General features: G+C 31.7%; 1 protein-coding gene across 1 annotated transcript in view; it reads right to left on the reverse strand.

Annotated features, from left to right (window-relative positions):
* The window catches only part of FSHR (follicle stimulating hormone receptor), a 248,305-nt gene extending 247,338 nt beyond the window's left edge, over positions 1 to 967 (reverse strand). The window contains exon 1 of the mRNA XM_051975245.1: positions 649 to 967. Within this exon, the coding sequence (XP_051831205.1) occupies positions 649 to 800 (152 nt within the window). The 5' untranslated portion in view covers positions 801 to 967. The remainder of the gene's footprint in view (positions 1 to 648) is intronic.
* Positions 968 to 13,562: the final 12,595 nt, after the last annotated feature.

Raw genomic sequence — 13,562 nt, forward strand, 5'->3', positions numbered from 1 at the left:
TTGAAAATTGGGTGATTCAGAAATGGAATACATCATTAACTTTGTAAAAATAAATGATTCAGTAGAAGTTGAGGGAAAAGTCCCTTATCTAGCCAAATGCAATGTGCATAGTAGGTTCTCAATAAGTATCAGTTGAACTGAGTTGAACTGTTTGAGAAAGCTTTCCATATTCCCCTGGGGAAAAGCCTCAGATATTTAGGAAAAAAAAACACTTTTATTTGGCAAACTTATGGTTGTCCCTAGAAGGTCATATGGGTATTCCAAATCTTAGTAGATAAACATGTCTGAATCCTCTTCTGTCCAAAATCCTATTTCTTTTTCTGAGATATAACTCTTCTAAAAGTGCTGTCTTTGTTATTTTGTATTCACCAAAATTATGGTATAAAGCTCGAAAGTAATATGCAGTTTTAAAAATCCTATTTCATCCTTCCCTTTTCCTTGGGAATTTTATTTTTTACAATCTTCTTTTAGAGTACATTAAGAATCTTTTACCCAGCTATGTTCTTTGGAAAACTAAAGGTCAGATGAAATGTGGAAAAAGGAGAACTGGTATTTACCAAGTCTCCAACAGAAATGGTTTAATTGCAAAATAACAGTGACACATAAGACCCAGGTGCCAACCACACAGCTGTTCCCTCAGTTACTCACAGTTCAACAGCATTCCGAGGGATGTCTGAAGGAATCTCGGTCACCTTGCTTTCTTGGCAGATGAAAACCCTGTCAGAACAGTGGCAGATTGGATGATGACATCCCAAGCCTGAGCCCAGGAAAACTAGTAAGGAGATCCAGGAAAAGGCCATGTTTATCTTTCCATCCACCCAATGTCTTGAAGATCTGGAGTTAGCTTATGTGGGTTTCAGTGGCTCAGCACAACTTCCTTAAAAACAAAACAAAACAACATAAAAAAAGATCTGCCTTGAGAACTGATTTAGGTTGTGACCCTTAAAAGGATGAATATTTCTTGTTGCCAGTTCCAGTTCCTGGGCTTTGCAACTATGTGCCAGCAGTGGTTTGAGGGGTAAGATAAGCTGCTTGTTTATCCCTTACTTTGTTTAAAGGTTCTATATGAGCCTGATCCCAAGGAAATAAGCAAATAGAACTTTGAGGAATGTCTGAAATAGTTTGCATATTTGCCAAGTAGAAATGCTCTTCTCTGGGTTAGTTCCTCTTTTTCCTAAAATCACAATTGATTGTAAGGAAACTGAGATCCAGAAGTTTAATGTGAGTTGCCTGGTCATGCAGAGAGATAAAAGCTAGACTACTAGTCCAGGTCTCCTGTGCCTTAGGTTTTTCATACAGTGGTCATCATTTAAGTGCTCCAAAGGAGTACAGAGTAGTGAGCCAACTTTCAACTTCCAATACTAAGAAAGGGGCAGGGAGCCCCTTTTGACTAGTGTAATTCCAGTTTTTCCTGTGTTTTATCTGGCATGAACTTATACCACTAATGCATGGATTAATGTTTCTGAGCCCCTGCCTCAGTGAAGATACTAATATACAAAGATCATGCCTTAAAGTTGGACAAAGTGGCTGCCCCGCTTTTTGGAAAACTATTTGTATTCATTGTGTGTTCAGTCATTGAACTTGTTCTGGATGAGATATGCTTTTTGCCAAGAGACCCCACTTTGGATTCATGAAAACAATATTCAGGTCCTGAAAAAAGCATGATCCCCCAAAGAAAGAATCAGTCTTTTCTCTCTTTCCATCCTAGAATAGAACACAAAAATCGTGAAAATAAAACAAAAGGATGGCCTATGTGTATAGACTCCCCAAACAGATGAATAAGGACTTTTCTATAAAAGTATTCAGGAACATGAAAACCTATTTCTTCTTCCTTAAAAGAATGCTTAAAATAAACATATTCACATGTGCAAGCTGACAAATAATTAAAACATGAAACAACAAACCATTTTTCTTTTGATATTCTTCTGGGATATTGATTCTCAAAACATTAGCTCTTAAAAAGCTTTGTGGGAGTACCAAACGATAATTTAACTTTCATCTTTGACCTGCATTGTCAATGTAACTCATAAATATAAATCTTTTGGCAAGCTGCATCCTGTCTTGGACTTTCTTTTTCCTTTCATTGGTAGCATCCTCCTGAAAGTGGCAATAGTCTCCTCTAAGAAGGTGTTTAAAAAAATCACTATGTACCTGAACATAGACCCAGGAGCTTCCACATCTTAAATTCACTAAGTTGCCACCAGGGCTAGAAAAAAACCCATTTCAGGATGCTGTTCATTATTTATACTAAGGAAAAGAAACAAAGCAGAAGAAAAAATAATTAGAAACTTAAGGTCCATTCTCAGGCTTGTTTGTTCTAACACCTGTCCTCACTTCCACATATATACCATTGATATTCCAGGGAGAAAGAAGGGAGAGATCCCTTCTTCACGTTGATGGAAATTGGAGTGAAAAGTCTACTAAGTACTATGTGTTGTATTCAAAGGAAGAAACAGAGAAAGCAAGAAAAGGTGGATTCTTTCCTCTTAAAATTCACTTCAGTCTCCCTCCCCCTTTTTTATATGGCATTCAGCAGAAATAGTCCTTGGACCAGTCATGATTTTGCTACTATTTACTTACACTTACAGTTTTATAGACAAAGAGACAAGATATCAGCTATTTGTAGCTGCATCAAAGTATTAGGTTTTAAGCTCATCCTTTCTATCCTTAACAAAAGTATTCCTTGGTACATTATCAGTAGATCCAGCAAAACAAAGATCATATGCAGCTCCAGTTCCACATGATTTTAAACTCTTTTTCTAGATCTCTATATTTTGAATTTTTTTCAATTCATGAAGTGTAGAGATTGTATTTTATTTGCACACATATATTAAAATAATGTTCTTCAGTTTTTATGAATCAGTCTCTTTTTTAAGCAATTGTAGTTGATAAGTTAATAAGTGATAATGATCCAGTTCTGTTTTATTGGTTGACTGCTCCAGGATATTTTGATATCAATATTTATAGCATGAGGATTTGTCCATCTGACAGTCTATCAAAAATATTAAATTTCTGAAGTATTAGTTTTATCTTCTTCTCTTCCCCCATCTAGTCATGTCTAGGTTTCTAATAGGTACTAAATTTTTACATCCTGCAGTGATGTATTATATAATTCTAATTTTTCATTATCTAATCCATACTGAATATTAATTTTAGGTTCTTTATAGATAACTCTTCTGTAATTTATTATGGCAAATATTTTATATTTGGAAGGTAAATGAATGATTACATTTGACAAAACTAGTAGTGTGTATCTTCTATTAGTCTTTACTCTTGCACTATGAAGTAGTTCTTCCTTGTTTCAGTTTTTTATATTTCTTTGACATATGTTAAAATTTTTTACTTACTGACCCCAAAGATATTTTGAGATTATTAAAGTCATTTTCCATGAGATGCTTTATTTATGATATTGTTCAACAGAAAATATACAGCTTTAATTAACATGTACATTTAAATAACACATATTAACAAAACAATGTAATCATGTATTAATATAATAATAATAATCATTGATGTATTCCAGCCTAGAACTGTCATATAATGAGAATGTACAGTTATATTCCTCACTTGTCACTTCTATCACTTGAAATCACATTGGCTACCTGACTCCTGTGAAGCTTCTCTCCTCTTTTCCTCTTTTCTAGTTTCCCTTTATTTTTTACCTTTTTCTATTAGATTATTAGACTAGATGCTGTCTTGTTTTTGTATTCTCAGTGCTTACCATAGTTCCTGGCACATCATAAGTACTTAGTAAATTCACTAATTATGTATCTAATAAAATAGTTTGGTTTGATTCCTAATAATATACTCAATACCCTTTTGGAAAGGTTTTAATAGATCTATAATTAGGCAGAACTATAATGGACTTTTATACTCTATTTTTCTTTCCTCCCAAACATATACCCAATTGAATAAACTAGAAGCTTTTCCAATAAGATCAAGATTCTATTCAATATTGAGCTAGAAGTGCTAATTTTAGCAATAAAACAATAAAAATTGAAGGAATAATATGTACTATCTGTATTATGTGTTGTATTAAAAGGAATATATACTATATATATATATATACTGTATGTATTATTATAATATATATTACAGATGATATAGTAATACACTTAAGACAACTCTAGAAAATCAACTAAAAGTAGTTAAAACAATGAAAAACTTTAGCAAAATTGTACAATGTATACTAAACCCATATAAATCATCAGCATTTTAATATATTATCAACAAAACCCAACATAAAGATAAATAGAGAAATTCCATTTAAAATAACTGTAGACAATATGAAATGCTTGAGAAGACAAACACAAACTATCATAATAACGAAGAACTTTCCATACAAATAAAGACAGTTCTTAACAATTGGAGCAACATTAATTGCTCATATGTCAATATGATAAAAATGACAGTTCTACCTAAATTAATCGACTTAGTGCCATGCCAATAGGATTACCAAAAAAATTATAGAGGTAGAAAACAAAAACAAAAACAAAATTCATCTGGAAGAACTAAAGGTCAAGAATATTGAGGAAATAAATAAAACAAAAAAGATGGATTTGTAACAGATTTCAAATTATGTTACAAACTGGTAATCATCAGAACAATCTGCTACTGGCTAAGAAATAGAGTGATAGATGAGTGGAATAAATTAGGCACATAATACACAGTATCAAATGAACACTGTAATCTACTGCTTGATAAACCTAAAGATCCGGGCTTTTGGGACAAGAACTTACCATTCAATAAATATGTTAGAGAGCAGTTGGGCAGAAACTGGACAAAAACAATATATCATATTGTATTCAAAGTAAGATCAAAATGTGTAAAAATGATATACACATGAAGATAATATCATTAGGAAATTAGAGGAGCATAGAAAAATTTGTCTATCATATTTGTGGAAAAAAGAATTTATGACCAAAGATTTGATTACATAAAATTAATCTTTTGCACAAACAAAACTAATATAGCCAAAATTATAGGAACAGAAGGAAACTGGGGAAAACATTTACCCCAAGTTTCTCTTGCAAAAATCTCATTTCCCAAATACATAGGAAACTGAGCCAAATTTATAAAAACAATATTCATCTACAATTTATAAAGGATATGAAATATGCAATTTCTAGCAGAATAAATCAAAGCTATCAATAGTCACATAAAATGCTCTTTAATCATTATGGACTAAAGAAATGCAAGTTGAATCAATTGTGGGGTACCACCTCATACTTATTAGTTTCCTTAACTTGACAGAAAAGGAAAATAATAAATACTTAAGGGATGTAGAAAAATAAGTTAAACTAATGCTCTTTTGGTGGAATGGTTAACTAACCCAGTCATTCTGGAGAACAATTTGGAATGTGCAACTTTGACTCACTAATATTCTGTTTGTAACCCAAAGAAATTAAAGAAAAGGGAAAGGAGTTATATGTTCAGAAATATTTATAGCAGTTCTTTTAGTGATAATAAAAGAACTGGCAATTAAAAGAAATAGTCAATTGGGAAATAACTGAACAAGTTGAGGTATATGATTATGATAGAATATTATCGTGTTATAGGAAATAATGAATAAAATGGTTTCAGAAAAACCTGGTAAGATCTATATGAACTGATACAAAATGAAGTGAGCAGAATCAGGAGAATATTGTATACAGTATCAGCAATATTGTAAGGATGATCAAATGTGAAAGACTTAGCTACTCTGATCAAGACAATGATCCAAGATAAATCCAAAGGACCCATTATAAAAATTAAAAAGTTATTCACCTCCAGAGAAAGAACTATTGAAATTTGATCTCAGATTGAAGCATAATTTTTTCACCTTTTTCATATATGAACGTTAAAAATAAATAAAGCTCAGGATTATACTCCATTTCTGTTCCTTTTTTCCTGTCCCCTTAAAGCTGCCCTTAACTTAGGCTATGAATTTATATTCATTCATTTCATCTACTTCTTAAGAAAATTATTTTAAGAGTCTTTAATGGTAATACTGAAATCTTTCTCAGCTCCACTATCTGTTCCAACGTCTGACAGTGAGATATATTAGAATTTTATTTTTTAAAAAGTATCTCTTCCTACTCATTTCAGCTTTCAAGTTCAGAGGTTATCTGTAGGATCTTACAGAAAAAAATCAGATTTTTAACCATTTAAAAATATACATAATTTGTTACCTAATAATAAAATAATTATCTATTTTAGGTATATGTTACATAAAATCTTAGTATGACAGTATCGCAATAAAAAGGCATCATTTCAAGCAAACATAGCATAAATGATCTACTCTAAAATTAGTATACTAATGAAAAAATATACTTGGAAATGATATTGAGACAGTAAAATATGCATATTATTGGACTACTCTTTCTTTTAGTCCAGTCTTCAACATATTTTCATTCCCATTTGGATGATTAGTTTCCACACTCTCCCTTCTCCAATTCATCCTCCACAAATATTTTATAATACACATAACTGGCCAAATAATATAACTGCTCAGAAATCCAGTGGCATCCTGTTGCTTTTAGGACAGAACAGTACTCCACTCCATCTCATATAGAAGCTATCCACAATATGGCACCTGCCTACATTTCAAGCCATGTTTCTTATCATTTTCTCTTATGAACAATACATTTCTAGGTAAAATTATATTTTATGTTTTTGCCAAACTTTACATTTGCTTCTCTTTATCCCATCCTAGAGACTCTTCCCCATTTGTGAAAAATCCTCTCTGCCCATCTATATTTTAGAATCCCCTAACTCTTGCCAACATGTAGCTCTTGAGCTACCACCTAAAGAAAAGCTCTTTGCTAATTCCCCTAGTTATTTGTATAATGGTGAATTTGGATTGCTCCATTAAATCACCCAATTGACCCCCTCCATTTAAACTAACTGACAAAGATGCTATTCCCTGATAACTTAAACAAATGAGTTTTAAATCAATAAAGAAGTGTGAATAAGATGTGTACATCTGAAAAATCAGTCATTCAAAGATATTGCAACTAAATCAGACCAGAAGTTTATTCAGAGTGGTTTAAAGATAGTAGCACTCCTTATGGGGATTGTATAATATGAAGATTTGAGGAAACTCTTTAGTGGGCATTCATTGATACAAAAAGCCAATATCTATCACAAATCTGTATCTCATATGTAATATAGAGAAATAGAGAATTTGAATGTCTGGGAGACAAGAGGAGTGAGCATCTAGCCAAAACTTGAGAACGCATCATTTATTAGAGAGAAAAAGAATCCTGGCCTCCTTGTCCTTGCTCTTAATATCCTCTCCCCATCTTTGGATGGAGAAATAAATGCCTTGTGGAGCAGTATCTTCATAAGGACCATAAAATTTGGGCTTTTAAACTATCATACCACCAGGGTCCCAGTGACAGCAGCAGCTGAAGGCAGTGTCTATTTATATCAGGAGTCAAGGATAAATTAGACATATTGAGAAAAAGCACCAAATGTTTCTATAAGAAACGTAACATAAAAACTACACCATAGTTAAGGATAACTTTATGAAGGCATCCAATAATGAGGATGTGTGAGTGATCCCTTTGCCTTTCAAAGCTGGCACCCACTTTGCCCTGGACTTATGAATTATAGCATTAAAAATCATTGCCCTCATCCTCTACCCAAAACTTTTAATGGTATCTCTAAACCCTGAGGGCAGATATAGCTACTTAAATTCTGGAGAGTCAATCTGCCAGTGTGAATAGAGTCTAAGAAGATATCTTCATATCATATACCACACATGAGATGCTAATTTGGGATAAATTTTGGGTCTTTTCTATTTGTGAGTATCCACAAGAGAGATTCTTCACCTGACATTTTTGTTTCAGGTTTTGTTTTGTTGAGTTTTTGTCTGTGGATACCCTTGTTTTTAGCATTTCTTGCTCTTTTGTTTTAGACCAGAAGTGTTCATTGATTTCCTTAGAAGTCCATATAATTCCTTTAAGATAACTTTTGCTTGTTTGAATGCTTATGTACTAAGATCTGTTATGATATTATATATAGCATATTACAGGATATATGAGCAATAGGGATTTTGCATTCCTAAAATGCTAGCACTTAACTGTTTACCCAGAACATACACATTTATGACATATTTTAAATGTTCCTATTTTTCTTTTACTTTTAAGTAGTTTTATAGTGTTTGCCTAATTTGTAACATCAACCCAGACAGATTGAATGAGATTGTTTTGAATGACAATTACATAGAATAAAGTTTCTATGCTGCTCTGGGAATCTCTAGTAATTAGGTATATATGTTTAATCTTGTTTGGGAAACTGAAATTTCTTTGGGGGATTTTGTGAGAAAGTTTTATCTCTTATCCTGTTTGTGATAGTAAAAAGTGAGTGAGAAACCTTATTTGGATGGCTCTTGAAGTAGCCAAGATTAATTAATCCCTTTGATAGAGGGACCATATGAAGTTGCCTGGCCTCTAAGGAGATGACTCACAGCATAAGGATTTTTAGAGAGATTTTGATACACACTTGAAATATATGACACAAGCAATTATAGTAGTAAGGAAGAAATAATTACCTTTCCAATTTCATGGATGGGGAAGAGTTCATGACCAAACACAGAAGATAATTTAAAATGTTTATTATACAAAATATAAACAATTTCGCACAAATATAATAAAGTTAAATTTAAAATAGAAACGTCTCAGAAAAATGTCTTTGTAGTAATTTTGATAAGGGTTTTATATGTAGATATATAAATAGTTGGTTCAAATTTATAAGACTAAGAGCCATGCCACAAATATCACATGGTCAAAGAATATGAAAAGGAAGTTCTCAAAGAAAGATAACTTAGCTATCAATAACCAACCTGAAAAAATGCTTTAATCTCTAATAATTAGAGAAATGCAAATTAATGTAATTCTGAAGTTTCAACTCATATTCATCAGTGATAAAAATGACAAAAGAGGAAAATGACAAATATAGTCAGGATTGGCAGAAAAAACATAAAATAATACATTGTTCATGGAGTTGTGCATTGGTCTAGTCATTCTGGAAAACATTTGGAACTATATTCCCAAAGTTATTAAACTATGCAAACCCTTTTACCCATCTGTATTATTACTAGATCTGCAAAGAAATCAAAGAAAGAAGAAAAAACTGTTATTTGCCAAAAAAATTTAAATCAATTCTTTTAATAGCAATTACGAATTGGAAAATAAGAAGATGCACATCCATTGGGTAATGGCTAGACAAATTGTGATATAAAAATTAGTGAGATATTATTATTACATCAGAAATCACAAAATAAACAGTTATAGAGGAAAGTGGGAACATCACTATGATTTGTAGCAGAGTAAAGTGAGCCAAACTAGGGAGAACATTTTGCACAATGATGACAACATTATAAAGAAAAACAACTTTAAAAGAATTTATAACTTTTAATAATGCACAAAAAACCATACATACAGAGGACTGAAGAGGAAACATGACAAGCAAATCTTACCAGAAAGAGAAGGGTCTTAAAGTACCTAATCTCTCTGTCTCTGTCTCTCTCTCTCACATAGTTAGTTATCAGTTATAACCATTGTGGGAAATTTATTTTGTTAGACTATATCTATTTGTTATGATTGTTTAAAAAGTGTTCTGTGGAGAAAGACAATGTGAGGAACAGATAAAAATCCTTTGTAAAAATAAGCAAATAAAAATGTTTTGCCTGCTTATTGGTGGATATACTATATCCCCATGATTATGAATTCTTAGTTAAAGCTCTTTAATTTCTACTTTTGAATCTTCTATGTCTAGAGCAGTGCTTATAATCAGTTGGCTTTTTATATTTTCTTTGAATTAAATTGAATTGGTACCAGTGATTAGTCAATGAAAGGTAGTGGTATGGTAGAAACAGAACTGGTCTTGGAACTAGCAGAGATCTAGATGTGAATCCTGTATGCCCAATGTTTAGCATAGTACCTGGCACATAGTAGATGCTTAATAAATGCTTATTGACTGTTTAGTACTTACTAGCTATTCCGGGGAGGTTGATGGGAGTAGGTCTCTTTGAACATCATCAAAATGAAGATGAAACCCATAGTATACGTTTAACAAGGTGTTGTGATGATCAGATATAATTAATGCAAAATTCTTTGGAGAACTTCAAATTTCATATACTATACATTATTGTTGTTGTTATCATCATTGTTAATGTTGAAATCACTTCAGAATAGTTACTTATTTATAGGTATTTTATCAACTGACTAATATATAAGTCAAAAATAACACTAAATTAGAAGAAATGGTAAAAACAAAAAGACAATGTAGGGCATTATTGAAGATACAACCTGACCTATTGAAAAAAGCTGTTGAGTTGTTGAAAAGACAAAAAGTAAAGCTGTTGACTCTCCATAACCACTACTTTTAGAGGTATTCCATTATTGCAAAACAGTTGCCATAACATTGCCAAGGGAGTACAGAGACTGATCTACATAGCAAATATTTGTTTTCCTGGCTAAGTGAAGACACTTATTAGGGAAATGCAGGGCTGATTTAGATTGTAGGCTCTTTTGTAAAACTTTAGTTAGCACGACAATGATGGAAGTTTTGAAGAATATTACCAAACAACAGAAAAATGATCTAGGAGAAGAAACAAACCAGCAGGCAGCTTGGCCTGATATCCAACTAATCAAAAGCATCTCATATGAGCTTTATTGGATAAAACTGAAAGGGGACCAATAAACAATAAACATAAATATAACTGATTTAAGGGGATTTTATAGTTTGTTAGCATAATATCCACAACACAGTAAGTGTCTAATAAAAGCTTGTTGATTGATTGATCTCTTCTCAATATTTTGGTACAGAAATCACAATATTTTTACTTTACCATCTCAGTAACCTTCGTGTTGTATCAGGATAGAAAGAACACCTTTCAACACCAAACAATATGAGCTACAAATTTGACCAAAACACATAAACTATATCAAACAACACAAAATTTTAAAAAGGGATTGAATTTTAAGATTTCTTTTAAAAGGAAATTACAAAAGAAACAAAAAAAAATCATGATTGTTATTTATTTACAAAGATAAAGAAAGATAATAACAATAAAAGCATGCAATCAGGATGACATTCATAACTACTGGCCCATAAGATTAATTTCTCATCTATATAAAATTTTTATGAGAATCTATGCACACATTGTTGATATCCTTTCTAAAAACATGAGAAAAAAACAGACAAACTTTGCAAAGCATTTTGTATAGCAGACTACCTCATATTAAAAAACAATAACACAATAATTGAGGGAAATAGGGATTCTAAGACAAACAAAACACAATTAGGCAGAACAAGAATTTGTTCTAAAGGTTCTCTTCAAAATGTTTCCTCTATTTGATGGACCTGTAATCTCATTGATGTAGCACAGTGATTTTCATACCATTTTATACTGAGGCCCAAAGAAATTTTTATGTGAGTTATATCCATCAACATTTACTATGTTAATAATTAAACCTAAAAATCCCTATTTATTCACTTAAAATAATTAAAAAAAACCATTACATATTAACATATACAAATATATGTTTGTGAAAAAGAAATACATTTTCCAAAATACAAAAAATGAGGAAAGTGGTGTTGTTTTACTTATTTTTGAGAATATCTTTTGATATCTGATTTAACAGAACACTTTTGAATTTTAATACTTGTTTTTGCATTCAGCCTATTATGACATATTGTTTTGGTAAAGACATATGAAGGAAACCTGACCTTATATTGATAAATAGTTGGAAAAGTTAAGAGTAATTTAACAGACAAATAACAGCTTAGTATTAACACAGAAATAGTTTTGACCTTGCAGATCTGGAAAGGTTTCTGAAACACCCCATCCTGCCTTCCATTGATATAAAGACCCTCCAGTGGTATAGGACTCAATTCATCCCTTCCATCTCGTTATTTTGCACTTCTTTTCCACGTTCTCCTATCATTCTCCCAAAACACTGGGGCAATTTTCTGTACGTCTTTTGCCTTTGTCTAGATACTAATGGAATGTATGTCCTTCATTTAATAATCTTTTTTCCAAACTTAATAATATTTTATTTGGTCCAATTTCTTGTAAAAATAGTTTTCCACATTCATTTTTGTAAGATGTTGAGTAGCTAATTTTTTCTCCCCCTTCCTTCCCTCTCTCCTGCCCAAGACAGCAAGCAATATGATTTGGCTGTACATATATAATCATTTTAAACATATTTCCATATTAGTCATTTTGTGAAAGAAAATACAGAACAAATGAGAAAGAAAAATAACAAAAAAAGTGAAAGTTGTATGTTTTGCTCTGGATTTAGTCTCCATAGTTCTTTCTCTGGATGTGATTAACATTTTTTATCACAAATGTATTGTATTGGATCATTGTATTACTAAGTGGATCTAAGTCTATTTGATCACCACCCAATCTTGATACTATGAACAACATTCTTCCTGTTCTGTTCTCTTCACTCAGTTTCAGCTCATATAAGTCTTTCCAGGTTTTTGAAATCCACCTGTTCATCATTTCTTATAGAACAATAGTATTCCATTGCATTCATATACCCCAACTCATTCAGCTATTCCCAGTCATTTTGATCTATATCTTGCCATTAGTCTCAAATGGTTCTGGAGGGGAAAGGTGACCTTGCACAGCCCTCCCTCATTTAAATCCAAATTCACTTACATGTCATTGAATCATGTCCCTGATGTTATAATACTCTTCGAGAATGAAGGACAAAACAACAATAATTGATTAACATGCAATTTCAAATTCCTTAATTTCAATTTCAAACCCAAAAAGAGCTGCCACAAATAATTTTGCACATATCTGTTATTTCCCCTTTTTATAAACTCTTTGAGATACAGACCCAATAGTGCCACTGCTAGATCAAAGAATATGCATAGTTTTATATTTCTTTGGATATGATTGGATCAGTTCACAAGTATACCAACAGTACATTAGTGTCCCAGTTTTTCCAAAATTTATCATTTTCTTTTTCTGTCATCTTAGTCAATTTGATAGGTATGAGATGGTATCTTAGAGTAGTTTTAATTTGCATTTCTCACCAATAGTGACTTAAAGCATTTTTTCATATGACTATAGTTAGTTTTAAATTTTTCATCTGAAAATTGCTATTTATAGACCTTGACCATTCATCATTTTGGAGTATGATTTATATTCTTATGAATTTGACTCAGTTCTCTAGAAATTTTAGAAATAAGTCCTTTTTCAGCAACACTGACTAAAAACAAAGTTTCTCAGCTATTTTCCTTTTAATCTTGGCTATACTGTTTTGTGCATAACCTTTTAAATTTAATACAATCAAAATTATCCATTTTGCATTTTCATAATATTCTTTATTTTTATCACAAATTCATCATATAATTTATCATGTCATATAAATTTATCATATATAAAGATCTGATAGATAAACTAACCCTTCTTAAAATAGACTGCTCCTAAATTTCTTATAGTATTACCATTCATGTTTAAGTCATGAACCCATTTTAACCTTATTTTGGCACAGGGTGTGAGATATTTGTCTTTGCTTAGTGTCTGCCATACCGTTTTTCAGTTTTCCTAGCAA

This window comes from Antechinus flavipes, chromosome 2 (assembly GCF_016432865.1).
Source record: "Antechinus flavipes isolate AdamAnt ecotype Samford, QLD, Australia chromosome 2, AdamAnt_v2, whole genome shotgun sequence".
Taxonomy (NCBI): domain Eukaryota; kingdom Metazoa; phylum Chordata; class Mammalia; order Dasyuromorphia; family Dasyuridae; genus Antechinus; species Antechinus flavipes.